The 20,374-nt window shown below is 49.7% G+C and overlaps 1 protein-coding gene across 8 annotated transcripts in view; it reads right to left on the bottom strand.

Moving 5' to 3' along the window:
• LOC144369092 (uncharacterized) overlaps positions 1 to 20,374 on the bottom strand; it is a 41,507-nt gene that overhangs the window by 10,568 nt on the left and 10,565 nt on the right. For 2 of the 8 annotated variants that reach the window (XM_078028150.1, XM_078028151.1), the window contains exons 1-4: positions 9,986 to 10,701; positions 7,893 to 8,061; positions 1,831 to 7,247; positions 140 to 348 (exon numbers count right to left, since the gene is read on the bottom strand). In XM_078028150.1, the coding sequence (XP_077884276.1) occupies positions 140 to 348; positions 1,831 to 2,198 (577 nt within the window). In that variant the 5' untranslated portion in view covers positions 2,199 to 7,247; positions 7,893 to 8,061; positions 9,986 to 10,701. Of the gene's footprint in view, positions 1 to 139; positions 7,248 to 7,892; positions 8,062 to 9,985; positions 13,140 to 18,664; positions 18,765 to 19,538; positions 20,044 to 20,374 lie in introns of those variants that run through there. The other 6 variants (XM_078028146.1, XM_078028149.1, XM_078028145.1 and 3 more) reach the window with 6 other exon arrangements.

The following is a 20,374-nucleotide window of genomic DNA, read 5'->3' as shown; positions in this document are numbered from 1 at the left end:
CACAGGACCTCTTTGCAGACTGGGGTCACTTCCTGAATGGACAAAGGCTTATCCTAATTTCCAACCCAACACCAGGCATACAGACTCCCTGCAGTGGAACAACAGTCAGACCTTTCCTCATATACCCTTAGGTACTCACCACAGTCCGCCTGGCTCTCAGGCTCTGCCTGGCTTGATATGCCATCTTCAGTAGGGGCCAGCAGGTGGTGTGCTTGGTGCTCCAAGTTAAAGCCACTCACGAGGAGCCACACATATGGCAGCAGCTGCTGCAGACTCAGAGAGCCTGGAGGCTGATGGGAAGCCTCGGTGTGGAAGTTCACCCAGGTCCCCAGGAAGGAAGGTGAGGCACTGTGGGGAGGCAGGTGTGGAGTCAGCAAAACCCTGGCCTTGCCTTCGCCATGGCCTCCAGAGCAAACCTCTGACCCTACCCTCCTGAACCGTCCCTGGTTCTGAACACACCAGTCCACCTCAGGAAAGACACAGTGGCTGTACAGGCAGGGACAGGACAGGTCACTAGGCAAAGAACCTTCAACGAAGGAGCGTTAGATTCATGGTATGACCAGCTCTCCCCTCCTCTGGGCAGGCCCAACACTCTTCTTCCTCTTGGCTACCTGCTCTCCAACCTGGAATGCACCTTCCAGGAGTGTCTGTCCTCCTGCCCACTCTTCTCAGGGCTCAAGAGACACCTCCTCCCCTGGCGAGGGCTGCAATGCTACCTCATTCTCTGTGAGCTCTCACTGAGTCCCCCTGAGTAGCGGTGGACCTCTCTTTTCCCATGAATGCAGACCACATCTCTGTGGCCCTGAGGGAGGACAGGGAGGTGTAGAGTAGGGGATCCATTATTCCAGGGCCTTCCCCAGAGGACCATGACTACCTACAACTCCCTGCCTTACCCCTCCTACTGTTGAAGCCCCACACCTTACACTGCAGGCAGAAAACTGAATTGGGGAGAGCAGTCTTTCCTCAGCCTTCCCAAGTCAAATCACCTTGCAGGTCCCTACTCTAGAAACAGGAGCCCACCCTCTTGACCCCAAGCCCATTCCATGTTGAAGTTGGTCCAAGGGTCCACCATAGTCACTGAAGAGGACAACGTGCAGTTATGCCCCATGGAGTCAGGGATGCAGTCACATGTAGGATATGTACTCATGGCACCTGCGGTTTGAGGCTGACCCCCATGAAAAGGGACACAATGGCAGTCATTTGCACCCCATTTTTCACTGAATTATGAAACACGTGACTGGAAACGTGTCTTCACACAGTGGGTGCTTTCTCCATGTTCATCAGTGAATGAGCCCAAACTGCTGATTCCCACATATCTCTGGGTGTGGGAGCTGCCATGTCCAAAGCCCCTGTCCAGCTATGTCCCAGCTAGGATGCTCTGTCCCACTATGGAAACTAACATGTCTTTATTAACCCAAAAGTGCTTTTCCAAGGCCCGAGTTTTGAGACGCCTCTGGCACAGATCTACGTTCTTCACAAAGCCAACATCACACCAGAAAGACCACCTGGCCTTGCTGAGTCCACCTGGGAATGAGCTCAGTGCACACCATTGAGCTGTGGTGCCCAGTGTGTGGGGAGTGCTCCACGGACCTCTGTGGATCAGCTGGAGTCAGAATGGTTTCTCTGCCTGAGAGGGGAAGTTCACTCCCCTTGCAAGGCTGTGGCAGGCACCTCCAGGACTCGTCCCATTCGGGGCTGACATTCCACTATGAGTGTGGTCCTCTATCTCATTAGGTATCACAAACCTTTGGGTCCCTGAGAGGTACATGGCAGCCCCAGAACCCAGGCATGAGGGGGCTACACACTTGGGCTTGGTGGTCTGGTGCTTACCTTGGGAACAAGAGATCCAGCACCTGCTGGGTGGGGATGAAATCCCAGGAGATTAACCCCATGTTGCTGCTGAAATGTAGGTTTCTCCCACAAATGACAGGCAGGAGCTCATTCCTAAGCTGGTCCTGCCTATAAGGTTCAAGGCTCTGTACCCTGAAGGGCTCCTCCGTGTTCTCATCATTTTCACCCTGGGTTGGGACCAAGAATGGTGGGTTCAAAATGGAAATGGTGACAAACAGAAAAATGACTTGTGCAAATACACTAGAGTCAAAGCACAATGGGACAGTTCCCATCAGTACAAACACACACACACACACACACACACACACACACACACATACAGAGTCAGAATAGGAGTCCTGGGCCATTCATCAGGGATTAGACTAGAGGGCCTGCTGGGCTCACCTGCCCTGTGCTACTTACTGTTATTCTTGAGCTCCTCTGCGACAATCTCCAGAGGCTCTGGCGTCTAAGATGAAGCCTCACCCAGTGCATCCACAAAAGGGCTAGTTGGCCCCCCTGAGATTCCTGGGAGCCTGAGGCTCGGCATTGTTTGCAACCACAGGAGAACATCCTTCTCACTCCAGTTTCTCCAACCAAATGAGCTCGGATGGCTTGGTCAGTTAAGTGGGTGCCTGGATACCAGGGTTCCATGTTCTGTTTGATCCATTGTCAAGGCAATGATGTCATTTCCTGTGTCCATACCTGAGCCTCTTTTCACATAAGACCACTTTCAAAAGCCCTATGGGCTGCTGATTTCTCCTCCATGCCTACCCATCTCAGGTGCGCAGGTGTTCGCCAACAACTACCCAAACATCCCCACCAAAATCTGCCCTGCTTGGTGCCACTAGAGTTCCAGCTTGGAGCCTTCAAAAATGCATTCACAACTAGTCCTTCCCTCTCAGCAGCTTTTGGACCCTGGTCCCATTAATGTGCAACTCATGCTGTGCCCAGTCTTTTCTGGAAAGTAGGGTAGCATCTAATCTCTAGGGTTTATTGTGTCTATTGGCCCATAACACCCTCTATTCTCTCTGAAACCAGAGATGGGACTCACAGGTGGCTAAAGCACAAATGTAGAGATGGGACAATCACAAGAAGGGCAGAGACAAAGAATGCACCCCAACTCAATCAGGCCTGTGTCCCACACAGGAATGTGGCCAATGTCCGTCCCATCGTGGCTGCAGTTCCCTCTCTACACCATGGCAAGCTGGAGGGGACTGAGATGCAGAGGCTGCTCCCCTCTGCCATACAACTTCCCAAGGCTTCTCCTAAGATTTCAAAAGGGCCAAGTGTGTCTAGTGTTGGGGTCTCACAGAGACTCCGAGGTACCACAGCATCCTGCTGCCCAGAACCGGTTCACCCCTCACCTCAAGGGGGCTCAGCCTCTGGATTCATGGGAATTGAAGTGGGTACAGGTGATGGGATATCACCTCCAAGACTGAGTTATGCCAAGTCCATGACCCCTGTCTGCATCCCTGTCTCCAGCACCACTCCCCTCTCTCTCTTTCCTCCTCAGAGCAAACAAATCCATTTAGCAAGTGTGTCCTGTGATAAAGACATGACAGTCACCCATCCTCTCATTGCAAAAACACTGAGGCTCAGCCAACATGGATCCTACCAGGAACACAGGCATAAACTCAGAGTCCGATCCTCCCAGCCGAGCCTCAGTGGAGCCTGGACTCCCAGCCTCCTGAGTCAAGGAAACAGAGGTGCCTAGCCAAGCCACCTTGGATGCAGCCGCACAAAAACTGAACTCATCAATGCCCCTTGCTCTCAGTTGTGAGTAAGAGGGGAGGTGGTGTTTCACAACCCTGGACATCAAGTGCAGTCTCCAGGCTTTGGGGTGTGCCCTGGCCTCTCTCTATCTGCCCAAGCCCTCCAACTCACACTGGCCTTTTACCCAACCTCCTCCTAGGGCCAAACTCAATCCTGCCTCTCAATTTCTGCTGCCTTCGCCAACACACTGCTCCCCAAAATGAGCAGGGCTGGCTCTCTGTTATCATGCTGGTGCCAGCAGCAATGCCACCCCACTGACATAATTCTGAGTCCCAACCTAGGCACTCCAGCTGTCTTTGCCACACCTGGCCTGTTTGGGCTCTGGCTCTTGCTCTTTTCTTTCATGTGCATGTGTTTTGAGGTTTTGAGTTTCTCCCACTGCAGAACTGCAGCTGTAGCAGGGTAGAGCTCATGAGGGTGACATTCTGAGACACATCCAATCCCATCAGGACTGTGAACTGGGGTGATGCTGGAACACAGTGATGAGTGAACACACGGGAGGTGGTTGGACTCACCTTGCCTCTGAGTGGCTTCCTTTCAGGACAGGAATGTAGGGATGGGAGCCCCTGGCGTGGGATGCTTTGCACAAGGCGTGACCATAGGCTCTCTTTCCTGGCAAAAATGGCTCCACTCAGCATGGAGAGCACTGTCATTCCTGGTGGCTAACAACAGCCCTGGACCCCAGAAAGGAACCCACACTCAAGGTTAACGTCCGAGTGTGCGTGTCCTCGAGGAAATGAGGTCTCCTGATCCCAGGTGCAAAGGGGTAAGTCCTCTAACTCCAGGGGCCATGAAGGGACATCTGAGTTTCCCTTGTCCTTCTTTCCCTCTCTGAACCCATGGTGTCCTCACACTAACCACAGTTAGGACCCTGGCCTCATTCCCCAGTTTGGATCATTAGGCTCCATAAAGGACAGTCTCTAAGATGCTCAGTAAACCACCACCCTCTGCACAACCCATAACCCTATTCACCCAAGAGGCAAGAGGATTTCTATTCAGGAAAACCAGGAAAGGGAGAGCCTTTCTCAAGGACACAAGGACATTAGTGAGTGAGGGAGTGATTAATGGATGGAGAACTATTTCCACCACCAACTTCCAGGAGCATATATGGCCCTTTGGGCACAGGTACGGACCCTTTTTTTCCAATCAAGTTTTTCAGAGAAGTGAGGCTGCCTTCTAGATGGCACCTCCACACTAAGGGGGTCTCCTACTTCTTCCACATGTATATATTGCAACGGGCCTCCCACTGTGCATCTGAGAACACTCTGTGGGCATCTGTAGCCTTTCAAGACCCCAGAAACCATGCGGGCACCCCAGCACCAGCAGAGCATTTGTGCACATCACAACAATCACCCCGGGTGAGAACTCTCCATTCCACTCTGTACTATGCCCTGCCATCTGTACTGATCAGTCCAACCCCTCTCCTTCCTGTTTCTTGATTATACTACCATGGTTCCCACACATGGATGCCAGGGTGCTTGTGGACCCCCAACCATTTGGGTTCCAGGAACAAATGCCACAGTGGAATGTGTTTGCGAACTTCTGGATGACGGGAAGTCCCACCCTCCAGGTTTTCATCTTCAATGTAATGAGTGCAGAGGGAGCCAGGAGGGCTCTGTCAGGTAGAGAGGTGGGAGCTGATGGAGCCTCAACTAAGTGCCAAGGACTCTGGGTTCAGAGCTGATGTTATGTGGAATTGTTGAGAGATGTGACGAAAACCCAGCTCACTATATGCAGAGACAGCAGATGCCCTCACGTGGTCAGGCTGCTGTGCTAATCAGAGCCCCAAGATGTTCCACAGGTGTGGAGGTGGGGAACCCACGTGCCAGCCCAGGCTGCTCCTGAGCACCTCTACCTGGATTCGAAGCACGTGACTCTGCATCAGAGTCATCACATCAATGTATCCAGGCCCCCCACCCCAAAAGTTCTCTCAGAGACACTGAAGTTCAACTGGCTCTGGATTTGACCTTTTCTCTGGGATTCTGGGGGCCCATTAATTAGGAGGTCACAACAATTCTCAGCACACAGGCTGAGCCTACTGAGATCCCAGGAGTATCCAGGCATTGCTTCTATTTATAGTCCATCATGACCCACGACACTGTGGACACGTATTGCACTCACTAAAGAAACCACCAGGCCCAGGGCCTTCGTGCCACTGGCCTGCAGAGATCTGGAGGAGCAGGCAACCTATAGGCTGCGTGGAACCAAAGACCCTAGATCCTGAGATCTGAGCTGGACACACAGGTCATGTGCGCAGTCACCACTGTCACTGAGAGTGCAATTGAAACACCCGCAGAGTTAGCAGTGGACCTGGTATGCCCACGAGTGAGGGTGATCTGCATTTCTTGAAAATGATCGTGTCCAGAGAAAGGCAAATTTTGTAGGATTTCACTTATCTCAGATTCTCAATTATCAGGTTCATAAAAAGTAAATACCATGTTCTTTTCCTAGGCCTCAAGGGCACTAGAATTCAGCATTGATGGCAAGAGTATGTCCACGTGAGTTCTGGAGATGCATGGTGGTGACGCCTATACACCAACATGAACATGCTTAATGCCACTCAACTGTGTACTCCAAAATGGTTTAATTACAAAACGGATGTTTGGTGTCAATTACCACAATGTAAACACTTGGGAGACTGCTGATTGACTTATCTTAGCATAGTTTGTGTTGTATTGGCACTGGGTAATTCATAGCACAGATTTTATTTCTCAAATTTGGGAGGCTGGAAGACCAAGACCGGGGGCCAACTTGTAAGAACGTTCTTGTTGTGTCCTCCTGGGCAAGCAGGTGAAAGAGGGACAAGGGCTGATTTGAGAAGCCCTTTCCCAGGGAAGGAGAATCCATGGCCTAAGCACGTCTTCAAGTTCCCACCCACTAACACATCATAATGCAGAGAGAGCATAGAATGACAGCCCATGCTCCCCAGAACATCCCAACTTTTGGCATGAGTCCATTTCTGCAACATTTCACAAGTCATGATTTTGGATAAGACAAGAGTTAAGCTGAACACAAGGGGAGCGGGCTCCCTTCTCGTCTGCTGCTTGCAGTGTTGCAGGTGGCCTTACAAGCCATCACTGAGGTTCTGCACAACAGCTCCGACTGCCCCCCATCACATCCCCATGAGGCTGACTCACACACAAGTCCTGAACACTCCCAAGCCCAGAAACCAGAAATGTTACAAGAAATCCAAGGGAGATTTGTTCAAAGTCAGCCCAAAACACCAGTCCACACAGGCTCAAGTCTCTTACAAAAGTGCCCGAGTAATTTGCATTTAAACCCTGCATATCTTCTTCCTGTAGCACTTCCATTATCTCCAGATGACTTCTGACACCTAATACAATGAAAGGGCAGTGTGATTCTCTGTAACACTGTAAGATCCAGGAAACAATGAGGAGAGAAGTATCTGTCCAGAGAGACACAACTCCTTTCCTAATAGTTTGGATTTCCAGCTGGTGGGGATCATGGATGCAGAAGAATGGGTGCAGGGCCAACTGCACTTTCTTGCTTTGCATTGAGGGGAGGAAACACTGCAGCCAGGATGAGGGCTTCTAGGAGCTGATATCCTTCAATTCAACATCTGGACACATCTGACCTTCAGGCTGGAAGACTTTCTAGCAGGGGATCCAAGGACTTGCCTACTGTGGAAGGAATCCAAAAGAATAACTTACTTTAAAGGACATCAAAGAGGTTCAGGAGGGAGGGAGCCAACCCAATTGTCTAGACCACTTTTAGAGGTCAGGGGGTGGGTTCCAATGCAAAACACCGCAGTCCCATAGAGAATTCTGCAGTGTGTTGGTGATTAAGGAGAATGTGTGAATCCAGGGGTCACTAGGTCCTCTCAGCCATAAGGAGGGAACCTGCCATAAAGGAACTAGGACAAGGGTGCGAGGAATGCTCACTGGGGGGAGATCTGAAGGAAGGAAAGTGTACTCATTAGAAAAGTGTCCCCTGAAAAATTCTTAGCCAGCCAAAAGTCGTGCGAACTTGTGTGGAAAAAGAGTCTTTGCACAGTGATGAAGCTAAGAGCTCACATGATGGAACACGGCATCAACTGGGACCAAATCCAATTTCTGATATTCTTGTAGGAAGAGGAGAGTCTGGACCCAGAGACCAGGGAGACTTGGGGATACAGCCTAAGTGAGGATGGAGTCAGGAGGGGATGCCCATATGGGAACCACAGATCGTGGGCAGCAGTAGGAGAGTGGGAAGGGCTGGGAGAGTTGGGGGGACAGTCCCCTTGAAACTTGGGAGGGGTTATGGAACTGGGACAGCCCAACACCTACTGTGATGAGCCTCTGGAGCTCAACGGAAGACACATCCTCTGTTGTCGGCCACCCAGTTGACAGAGTTTGGTTGCAGCAGCCTAGGACCCAGCTGAAGGTCTGAGTTGTTGGCCATGCAGGTTGGATCTGGACCACAGACACCCTCATCAGAGACTGTAGGGTCTCAGCCCTGAGGCAAGACAAGCACCAAGTCAGGCCAGGTGGGGAAACGGCGAGGCACACACTCTGGGGGCTGGTGCCTGTGTTACTGGGAGCACTTCTGATCCCAATTCCCTGATCTGCTGCCAACACAGGCTACAGAGGAGGGTACAGGGACACAGACCACGGATCTGCCCCACTCAGTGGGCCCAGGCCAACACCACACCCAGCAGCCTCGTGCCATACCCAGTGAGTCTCGAAGCGGCCCCCTCTTCCCATCCTGAGAGCTCTTCCCTTCCTCATGTGCCACTAGCTCCCTACTGTCTCTGGCAATATCTACTCTGTGAGATGACAACATCCATGGGTACTGCTCTCTCATCCCAGGACAGTGTGGTCCCACACACCCTGGTGAAATGGGCCGCCTGGAAGCTGGACCTGGAGGTTGTTGAGGCTGAATGGCAGGTATGGTCCTCTGGCACTTTATTATTTAAGTTAAAAACACAAAAACAAAAACAAAAAACGGGTCTTGGTGCTCAAAAATGTTTGATTTGCATATTCTCATCCCCTAACCCCAATATTTTCATTATTTCCTCACATATGAAATCTTACTAGGAGAAAGTTAATTTCGTATTATACAAAGTTGATTGAAATAACATTGGTATAAATAATCAATCACCATACTTTCAATTTTTGTTCCGCTTTCCTCTTAGAAACCACATGGATACAAGAGAACAGAGGACAGACTCATGGAAATGCTTGAAATGACAAGAAGCTCCCACTCAAGCTCAGCATTTAGTCCTGGACAGGGTAAGACCAGGCCACTTTGACATCTGTTCCAAAGAGTCTACCAGACAGAATCCTCTGACTGATCCCTGACTGAGCCATAGGAACTGGCTAGAAAAGCCTTGATATCCTCAATACATTCTTCACTTCAGAATACTTGACAACCATTGATATCCATCTCTCGTTACCTTGTTCCCCAGCCAACCATTCTTCAACAAATTCAAAGGAGCAACTCATGCAAGCACACAGAGAGAGGTGTTCACTACACACATCCATGTGTGAAAAAGACAACTGGTATTTCTTGTTGGGGCTATTTCAAATGAAATCCCTTCTGCATGACCTCCACAAACAAAAGGAAAATATTTGTGAAATTCCCACATAGAAGAGAAGATACACTTGCCAAGGAGGCAGTGCCAAGAATTTTGACACTGCAAATGTAGAGTGTGTGTTTAGGAAGCAGTCACAGTTTCCATGAGAGAGTCCCATGAAATCAATTGGGAAGATCCATGCTCTAGCCCTACCATGCACGTGATGTGACTTGAAAGAGTCATTTAGTCTTAGTAACCATCATCACTAACCACTAAGTCAATGAATAAAGGTCCTCAGGTGTCAAGCGACAAAATGTGGGATGAGCATGGATGAGGATGGGTGGGAGAATCCTCCCCCTCTAACACAATTAGGGAAGGATGTGCTGCCCTCAAGTGGCTGGGGGACCTGGGATCCTGCCACAGAGGGGGATTCCAAACCTCACATCCCCTGACCCAGGCCAGAAGACCAGGTAGAGTCCAAGGACCCTGGGGTGGCCCAATGGCAATAAAGGTCAAAAGGAACTAGGGATCTGCCTGGACCCTCAATCCCCTACTCTGAGCAGGGCTGCATGACGAGGCCAGAGGCCATCCACAGCAATCTGCCTTTATAGGAAAACAGGGACTGCAGGCTGCCTCTGGCTCACTGAATCAGGGTGGTATTTTCATAAAGCAAGACCACTTCCTCACATTTGACCAGCAGCTCATGCGCTGACAGCACAATGGCTGGCTTGACTCAGGCCCTGAGAAATAAAATAGAAAATTCATAGCAAACACATCTTTAGCTCTTCCACATCATCAGGGGGTGCGATTCATTTCCGTCAACAAAGGGGTCTGAAATGGTGTCTAAACATGCTGGGGACTCACCTCTGTGTGAAACTCTTCAGGAAAAAGGGGATCAAATCTCATGAAGCAACTCTTCTCCCTTCTAGCCCATGGGCAATGCAAGGAACCTGCATGATACCAGAGGCTCACTTCTCTCTTCTGATGTCTTCTGGAAATGAATCATTAATGCTTCCTTCAAGGTGAAGCAGAAGCCTGCATTCCCAGCTGCACAGAAGTGTCTGAGGGCACTGTCTCCCTTAAAACCCAAGAAGAAAAACAGGTCATTAAAGAGGCATATGGATTAGAGTACATGTTCAATGATCCATCCTCCCTGGAGCCTTCCACACGCCCATCTTCCACATTCACAGAGCAATGCTTGGCCATTCTCAAAGACCAGGAGACCATGATGCTCATCACCAGGAAGTCATTAAAGGACTCGAACAGAGCAGCATGGGTTGCAGAAGGTGGCACACCAAGGATCTTCAGCTCTGCTGCTACAACACAAGACCTTAACTTCAGTATTGACTTTCTGCCACCTACCAAGTACGATATTAGTGTCAAGCACAACATGCAAGTAGCAGGTGACACCCCACATCCATTTACAGAAGTGGGCAACATCTGCATTGGAACAAGAAAGTATCTTATCCTTACTGATAAAAATCATAAGAAACAAAGAATAAAATGGATGCAAGATTTCTCATTTCACTATTACGTAGCTGTTGGAATTCCCTATTAAAAAATACTTTCTCCAAAATAAAAAGTATCTCAGACATGGATATTCAATGGATGACATTTTAAAACTATGGCCTTTACTTAATATTTATGTATGCTATAGCCCTGCCTAATGCTCTTTGAGAAAGGAGCACATAGAATTGGATCTTTGAAAACCTCACATTTGCTGATAAATATTACTGCTTATGTCAGGCATGGTGAAGTGAAAAGTGGGACTTTGGATGCTCAAAGAACACAATGTTGTGGGATTGGTGTCCCTGATTCATAGACAGTATGTGGTTTCTATGAAAGCCAGTGAGGGAGCAGGAGTAACGAAGCTCATTGAACAGATGACCTCAGAGGATACTGGCAAGTAGGCCAAATTGAAGAACATGTTCCAGCTAACAATGGTATTTGGGCTCCTGAGCCCAGACTGGTTGTTAAAAAAGGTGCAGACAGGCAGTGTTCATGTACAAAATGTCTACCATTTAAAGGTGGGTAATTTAAATGGCATCTAGTTACACATCTGAAAAAATGGTCTGCCAACTTATGAATTTCATTTTAACAACAACAAGAAAAAAAAAACCAGACAATTGTGGGAGGCCATCCTCGCACGTGATTTGACTTACTTCCCTGGCTGGGTGAGAGGCGCTCAAACATAGTTGTGTCAGAGCCATTCCCCACCCTTTCCCAGGTCCGAGGGCTTGTCCATGCAGAGGCGTGCCTGGCCACTGACCTGAAGACCCAATCGTTGCCCTTGACCTTGGGATGCTGCACCCCTTAACGTTCACTGGATGGGATTTTCCCTTGAATTTTTTATTCCGCAATAAAAGCTTACTCCCTGCATGCTCTCCCTCTCTCCCTAGTCTCTTGTGTAAACCTCGCCACCACATTAGGTGGCTAGAAGTGGGAGCTAGAAGAAGCCGTCTCAGAGCTGTGTGAAAGGTAATGAGAGTCTTGTGTCTTTAATTTAAAACTCACTAGCAATTTCTTATGAACTGAACCTTCTTTCATGAAGCTCGAACTGGTCGCAAGGCAGAAACAATGAGACATATAAAGATAAAACCTTGTCTTCACCAGGACGCCTAGAAATAGGTTTTATTTGGCTCATGCAAATAGCTTTCAATAGAAATTCTGATTTCTGAATGAACCCATTTAATTTTATAATGCACAGATCACAAGGCTTTCTTTACAGAATATTCTCTTCTTCCTCTTAAAGCCTCACATAGAAAATGTCTCACAGGACATCTGAGGGGAATGACCCAAAGGATGAGAGAATGGCTGGAACCGTTCTCAAATGTGCCCATATAGCCTAAAGTGTAAAGGCATCTAATTGTTATCTAAAACAATTATGAACCTATTTGATCCATTATTAATAAATATCACCACTTTATCACTTGAAGCAAATCACAGAAAATTGGAAACAGATGATCATTGGCTTTGATACCTTTACTTCCATTTCATTACCCAGAGATGATCAACTCTATACTTCAAATGATGCAAATTTATTACAGAATGCCTAAGATCCTGAGGATTTATTTTGGCTCAGCCCATGGTATTGCTTCATTATTTTATTATTTTGTAAGTAATAAAATGTAACTTCATGTTGGATAATATATTCAAGTCATGAAAATATCATCCAACATCATTCTTCCCATTAGCCCAATTTCTCTGCATGCTCACTTACTCTTTAGGAATTTTACTAATTATTTGAAGGTTCTAGAGGACCTGTTAGACTCGTAATGGACAAACAATCCAACATACTCCAGGGTATGTAAGGGTGCCATAAGAAAATAAGGTCAGCCTACAGCAATGGGCAGCTGCCTGCCCCAGGGTGGGAGGAGCCCTGGCCATGGCACCAGGGCTGCTGGGCAGCAGAAGCCTCCACAGCCCTGCAGGGAGCCTGGAGCACAGCTCTGCAGAACCATGCCTAGCCCTGGACAGATGCACATGAGTTCCCATCACAGGCTAGAGTGACAGTCCCAGGTGCATGCCTGTCATGCCAGCCACCAGGGAGGCTGAGGAAGAGGAACCTTCGAGGTCAGCCTTGGCAACTTGACCCCGTGGCAGAGGGGAAAAAGTTTACAGGGGTCTCTGAGGGTGTAGCTCAGGTAGGTCACTTGCCTAACAGGCTCAAGGACCTGGGTTCAATCCCCAGAACCACACATACACCAAAAAGTGACCTTGGAACATGGTTTAAAATGATGGGTCAGGTACACAGAAGGAACAGGAGAGGGTTTTTAAAGCGAGGACTTAAAACAAAATCCACAGGTGCGACAGGAAAACAAAAGGACACAGAGTCAGTGAGACCTGAAATACCTGGGCAGGTCTGTCTTTTAACCTGCCTCCTGCCCCCAGGTCACACTGGGCTCCTCCATTGGCCCTCCCCTCTCCAGGGGCCTGCGGATGGATCAGGCCACCTCTTCTCCTCTGAGGTCCAAGGCGCAGGCCACACTGCTGAGGCCACCGCATCCTGAACAGGACCCTGCAAATCAAAACCCACCAGCTGTGACCAGCAGCTCCGCTGAGGAAAGCCCTTAGGTGAGAACCAGGACAGCGGGGTCGGGCGGTGGGCGCTGTGGGGACCGCCCTGGGCTCCAGGGGACAGGCAACCCGGGGCCGAGGTTCCAGGGCGGCGTCAGAGTCCTCCTGGGGTCCCAACCTCCTGTGGGCTTCTAGACCTGGGCCGCTCCAGGCCAGCTCACCTTCTCTGCTCCTGGATACCGGGAGCTGGACCCACCACACCTGGAGCTGCAGCCCCGCCTCCAGGGCACTACTTCCGGGCTCCTCCCACACAGAGCTGTGGGGGACCAGGCTCCAAGTTCCCGCCCTGGCATAAGCCCCGCCCCCGTCTCCCTGGGGAAGGTGGGGCCCTTGGAGCCCTGCCAGAGGAGCTGTCACCTCAGGTGGTGAGCTAAGGTGGGACAGCAACTAACTAGAGTCCTCACCTGTCCCCAGCTTCCTAGGAGTTAGGCCTGTGGCTGCAAAAACGAGATCCAACTATATGCTTTCCTATAAGAGACTCACTTTTACACTCAGAAGTTATAAAAGAAATCTTAATTTTATAAATTAATCCTCTATCTTAATTAACTCCAGAGTTTTAGAACAATTATCCTAGGGGCCACATTCAGGCTTCCAGCTGGCTGGAAGGAAACGGTGATCATGACCCTGGGCTGTCCTGGGCGAGGGGATCCCCGTTCCTGAGCTTCCTGGGAACTGGAGCAGCACCTTGCCCACTGTCCAGAAGCATCAAGGCATGGTGCAGGCCAGTTTCCCCCACTTCCAGGCGGGAGCAGCCTCAGCCCTCTTTGAAGCCACTCAGGTTCCCATGTCTACTCCTGACCTAGGAGCCGAAGACTGGCAGCCTCAGTGCCCCATGTGCACCCAGCAGTCATGCTGCGACTCCAGAGGCTGTTCTGCCCCAGGCCCCCATGGCCTGTGTTCCAGCTGCTGCTGAGTAACAGTGGTCGCTGTGCTGCGCAGGGGAAGGCTGAGCCCTCCTTCCTTCCTTCCTTCTCACCCCCTCCTTTGCTGTTTGCTGCCCACCTCCCTGTTCATCTGTCTGGCAGGCTGGGCACTCCCACAGTGGGCACGCCTTTCCTTCTGGCACCTTCCCACTCCATGAGGCAATGCTGCTTACCTGTTTTTTTTTTTTTTTTAAATTCCTTTAGAGAAACCTCCTGACTTTTCCAAACCTAAGATGGCCAGAAAGTTCTGTGTCACCAAAGGTTAGCTGAGTTGAAGTAGTAAGAACATATCCTCTTGACCTCACACGGGGACCAGCAGTCTCTGGTGGCAGAGGTGCTGTGATTGGGGTGAATGGGCCTCAGGTAGGCCATATCCTATTTATTTTTAGCAATAATATAACAGCATTAAAAGAGAGGAAAAGAATGCATCAAGGAGAGTAACTAAGAACAGAGTAGGGACAAAGAGCATGAGAAGAAGATTAACATTAAACAGGGATGAGAGGTGGGAGGGAAAGGGAGAGAGAAGGGAAATTGCATGGAAATGGAAGGAGACCCTCAGGGTTATACAAAATTACATACAAGAGGAAGTGAGGGGAAAGGGAAAAATAATACAAGGGGGAGAAATGAATTACAGTAGAGGGGGTAGAGAGAGAAGAGGGGAGGGGAGGGGGGATAGTAGAGGATAGGAAAGGCAGCAGAATACAACAGACACGAGTATGGCAATATGTAAATCAATGGAAGTGTAACTGATGTGATTCTGCAATCTGTATACGGGGTAAAAATGGGAGTTCATAACCCACTTGAATCAAAGTGTGAAATATGATATATCAAGAACTATGTAATGTTTTGAACAACCAACAATAAAAATTAAAAAAAGAAAAAAGAATGCATCAAAAAGGCAAAGGGAAGTCCATTTCTAGCACCGCCACACACACGTGCACGTAGCTTCCTTCTACAGGCCAGCGCTTCTTGGTGCTCAGAACTCAGAGTTAAAATTCGGAGCTTCCCCTCCCCTAAGGGGCTGAGAACCTGATCACTGCAAATTGAACCCTTTGTACAAGAGCTCCAGAACGAGAGAGGTAATTCCTATTTAACCCTGAGAGAAGGCTAAACAATATAGAGCACTAAGTTAGATCTGAAACAGCTCCAGAGTCAGAAAGCCAAGCCTTGGGGAGCCTGAGACACCTGTGTGCTCCCTGCCACGATGACAGCGCCCCCTAGCCTGTCCCAGCCCAGCCAGCTCGCTGAACAGTCTGCTGGGCCCCTGTGCAGGACCCTGGAGCTCTCTCCAGGGAGCAGGGGTCTGCCCAGCTTCATCCGCATTTTCAAGGTCTCTTGACACCCACAGGCTACACTCATGTAAGGCTGTGGGCTGGGGCAGCTAGGGCCCTAGGGGACAAAGGGCTCTGAGACAAATACTGGGCTTCCTGCTCTTGGCGCTGCTGCTCCACTGTTCTGTGCTCGCTGGCGTCCTGGAAAGACCCCTCGTGTCTCCTGGGAGCAGAGACATGGCTGAGCCAAGGTGGAGCTGGTAGGCAGGGCAGGTGGGGCTGGAGGTGGATGCTCCTTGGAAAGAGAGGAGAGGGCTGCAGGTGCCACACTCGCTCCCTTCTCTCTGTAGGTAGCAGGATGGGTGGCGAGGATGCCCAGTTGGGTCAGTCCTGCCTTTGCCCCTCCAGGTGCTCAGGCAGGGCAGCAACATCCTAAAGTTCACATCTGGCCCCTGACCTTGACCTATGTACACCGCAGCCCATGGTCCACGGCTTTGGAAAGGCCTAGGGCCTCTGGTTTCACTGCCATGGCCTGCTGTCGGTGAGCCAGCCTGTCCCTGGGTCACAACAGCAGGGTGCCCAAACCCACCCTTAGCATCACCAGGGACGCACACGGCAGGATCCCGCCATGTGCAGAGGCAATGCCAGGACAGCCCAAGTCTGGGTAAGGGGCAGGGGCGGCAGCAGCAGGGCGCCTGAGAGGCATGCTCTGATATCAAAGGTCTGGGTGCCCGTGTGCACTACACTCAAGCGAGAGCCTCAGTCCCTGAGGTTGGGGACAAGGACCCAGGGCCCTTCTTAGTAAGCCAACACACAGAAGAGTGCTCCTAGTTTCATCCACCCCCTGCACCACAGTCAAACCTGACCTTGAGATGGTGAAGGGACTTAAAAGCTAGTATCTGGAGCCACAGAAACTGCCGGAAGCGCTGTGCTGACAGGGCAGCGGGGGTGCCCTGGGCTCCCGGAGGAGCGGCTGGCAGCAGCAGCAAGAGGGAGAACTAGGCCCCATGGGTCCCGCTGGCCCCTGACAAAGACCACTACTGTGCTGCTTCTCCTCACACTGGGAAAAAAACACAATTTTCTGAGAAAAGATTTGCCAAAAAAAGGGCCACGAATATCCAGGAAAAGAAAAAAGAGGCGGGGCAGGTAAGGAGAGATTAATCCCCAGGAGCACGTTATTAACAGTTACTGAAAGACTCAACACCCGTGTGTGATGACAAGCACCTGTCAGCTCTGGAGAAGGAACAGGGGATATTTAAAGCAAGGCCCTGACCCAGGGGCGGAAGCCTCCACTCAGTCTGCTTCCCCTGCTGCTCCCCAACCTGCATCAGGCTCACCGTCTCCTGTCCCCTGTGTGACCTGGAGGAAGGCCCTCTCATCCCTCCAATCGGTTAACATCTGTTTTAAATTCCTCAGTCCTCTTCATTTGAACAAATTTCAGGAAATGGCAGCATGTATCTACCTGGTGTGCACTGACATTTATTTGGATATAAAATAATTAGGATATAGATAATTATAGCCAATACCACTGTGTTTCTGTATAGCCAGGGACTATAAATATGGACTAAGTGTTTTATATACTTGCTTTCAATTAAACCTCATTACAGCTGGAGGGAATTGACATTGCTATTATCCCCATTTTAAAGAGGCAGCTACTGAAACCCCGAGAGAAGGTTACATGACTACAGGGGATCCAGTGAGAACTGGAAGCTCTGGGATCTCCCCAGGAAAAGGCAAATGAAACCATGGTGAGAAACTGCTGTTCACTTTTTAAACTGGTCTAAACAGAAAAATCATACCACATGCTGCCAAGAACACGGAATCACTGAAACCCGTGCACAGAGAGGGGGAGAGGGTCAATGGCACAGGCATTCAGGGAAGCAGCCAGACCAACACCAGATGTAACAACAAACCCTCTGCTAGGCAGTCCTACTTGAGATGTAGGTAGCCTCACATCCACACACGCAGAAACGTGTATGCAAATATTTAGAGCAGGTTTATTTATAGTTACCCAAACCTAGAAAAACCCAAATGACCACCAACTAGAGGATGATAAACACATGGTGGCATGTCCATCAAATGCAGCAGTAACCATTTAGAATGAACAGGAACAAATCACTAACAAAGGCAACAGCGTGGACGAGCCTCAGATGTATGATGGTCCAAGACGCCAGACTCAGAGGCTGCAGGCCGCAGGCCACATGAGTCCACCTATGGCATCTGGGAAAGGCCAAAGTGCTGGGGAAAAAAACTGAGGAGTGCTTCCCCAAGTCCAGAGCTGGGAGCTGACAACAGAGGGACACAAAAGAACCTTTGAGAGCAAAGGGAATATTCTTTGGATTGTGGTGATTGTCACGTGATCGGTACATTTGTCAAAACTCCAGGAACTGCAACCCCCAAATCATAAATTTTACTGCATGCAAGTAAAACCTAAATAAACCTAAGATTAAAAAAAAAAAAAAGTTCATACTGTAGTAACTTGGCCACATCAGTGTTTATAGCAGCTCAATTCACAGTAGCCAAGCTACGGAACCAACCTAGGTGCCCTTCAACAGATGAATGGATGAAGAAAATGTGGTATCTATACACACAAGAGAGCATTACTTAGCCTAAAGAAGAAGGAAACTATAGCATTTGCCAATAAATGGATGGAACTGGAGATTATCATGCTAAGTGAAATATGCTAGTCAGTCCCCAAAAACCAAAGGCCAAATGTTCTCTCTGATATGCAGATGCTAAAGCACAATAAGGGGAGGGGAGGGAAGAAGAAAAGTTCATTGGATTAGACAAAGAGTGTGAGGGGGAGGGAGAGGGGCTGGAAATAGGAAAGACAGCAGAATGAGTGGGACGTCACTTTCCTGTGTTCACATATGAACCCACGACCAGTGGAACTCCACACTATGTACAACCACAAGAATGGGAAGTCGCACACCATGTATGTAGGATATGTCAAAATACATTCTCCTGTCCTATAAAACCAAAAAGAACAAGTAAAAAAAGATTTCCCTGAAGATAGGCCCAGGCATTGGTAAGTCTCATTTGTTCAAAAGTAGCTCAAGGATTTATTACCAAGTCTGTCACTTGAGCTTAGTGTTAAAGAAGAGTAAATGATGCTAAGCTTTATTATTTTTCTATTTCTCTTCTGCTCTTTGGCAAAAATAATTAATTAGGTAAAAAGTAAATGACAAGAGACAGCCAAGCAGGGGGGACCCAAGGCAGATGCGACCTGGGGCCGAGTGCCCCGCGGTCACTGCCCGGGAAGCGGGACGCACCTGAGCATGCTCCATGACCTTTGGGTGAGAGACCTCAGTTTCACCAGGAGTTGAGGCTGCCTCCGCATGGTCATCATCTGCTGGAAAACACTGCCTTGCGCTGTCAAACAGAAACAGACCCACAGCTGTCAGCGCTCGGAATGGGTAAGACTATTTGTTAAGACTATTAAGTGACAGGTCAGCACAACTGGTGGTTATAGCAGGCAGGAGGCGCCCACATCCCTCCGGCTGTCAGAAGAGACCTGGCGGTGACAGACACCTGCGGCCTCCCTACAGCACCCCTGGCCACTAGGGCAGATGGCCGCAGCAGCACGCAGGGAAAGGGGGAAGGGCACATGCGGCCCCAGGAAGAAGCACCTACACCCCAAACCCCAACTCCTTCCTGTTCCAAGGAGGAGAGAGCCTGCCACTGGGGCAGCAGCCTGGGTTGGTGTCCTGGACCACACAAGGACGGGAGGGCTGAGGCGTGCGAGGGGGCTCCAGCCGTCAGCCCACAGCTTCCCGAGGGAGGGCCCATCTGTGCTGCCCTCCACTCCCTTCCCTGGTGTCCCCTGGCCAACAGACATACTGACGGGTGCTCCATCTTCCTGGAGGGTGAGGTGGCATGCATGTCACGATTTCAATGCCTACACGCCCTGACCCTGAAATGGGCCATCTCTGAGGAAGCCGGCTTCACTCACTCTGTACCTGCCACAGCATCAGCTCAGCGTTCAGCGACAGAACTAACGCAGGGCCCCATTTCTCACGATTTTCAACATTATAGTCTTACATGTGCTACCAAAATAACAATCACTGAGATAAAAATGACTAAGATCACATCACCAAATGGCACATCTTAAAACATGGGAATCCAAGTAGAAACTGTCATGCTTACTGGAATACGGCTGCCTTCTCTGAAGCCTCTGCCATTTGTTTCATCTTTAAGGAAAAGGAGGTGCCACGGTTTGGATCTGAGGTGTTCCCCAAAGGCCCACAAATTAAAGGCCTGGTCACCAGCCTGTGGCACTGAGGGAGAAGGTGTGGGACCTTTAAGAGATGGGGCCTTATGGGAGGAGGCTAGGACACTGGTCAGTTGAAGATACTGGACCCCAACCCTTCCTCTGAGTCCTGGCAACCATGAGATGAACAGGCCTCCTCTGCCATGTGCTCCCACCTTGATGTCACAGGCTCAAAGAAACGGCCAAGCAATCATGGACGGAAACCCGTGAAGCAAAATAAACCTCTTTCTTCTGAAGTTGATTATCTCAGGTACGTTGTCACAGTGACGGAAAGCTGACAGAAGGCAGCGCACCACTGCAGTACCTCTTCTGGACACTGAAGGGTCCACTTCAACACCTTTTTCATAAGGAGTGCCACCATTCAAGAAGAGCTCGTAAGTCCTGTGAAGGAATAACATACTATGATGGCTGCGCATGGCGGGCATTCCGTAGACACCTGAACCAGAAGTGAAACATTTTTAGCACAAATGTATTCATTCTAATTATGTCTCATTGATGGATGAGAATGACAGTGTTGACCCTTCCATGGGGTGTCATCTCAGCAAAGAGACTCTGTCCCAAGCATCAACACAGGAAATGTACTTATATGAAAATGAGAAAGATTTCTGTTATTAAGATGGGCCTGAGGCTGTAGCTCAGTGGTAGAGCACTTGCCTTGCACACGTGAGGCACTGGGTTCGGTCCTCAGCACCACATAAAAATAAACAAATAA

The sequence above is a fragment of the Ictidomys tridecemlineatus genome, chromosome 12 (assembly GCF_052094955.1).
Source record: "Ictidomys tridecemlineatus isolate mIctTri1 chromosome 12, mIctTri1.hap1, whole genome shotgun sequence".
Classification (NCBI taxonomy): Eukaryota; Metazoa; Chordata; class Mammalia; order Rodentia; family Sciuridae; genus Ictidomys; species Ictidomys tridecemlineatus.
Note: the sequence above shows the minus strand (reverse complement) of the source record. Positions and strands in the feature narration are given on the sequence as shown.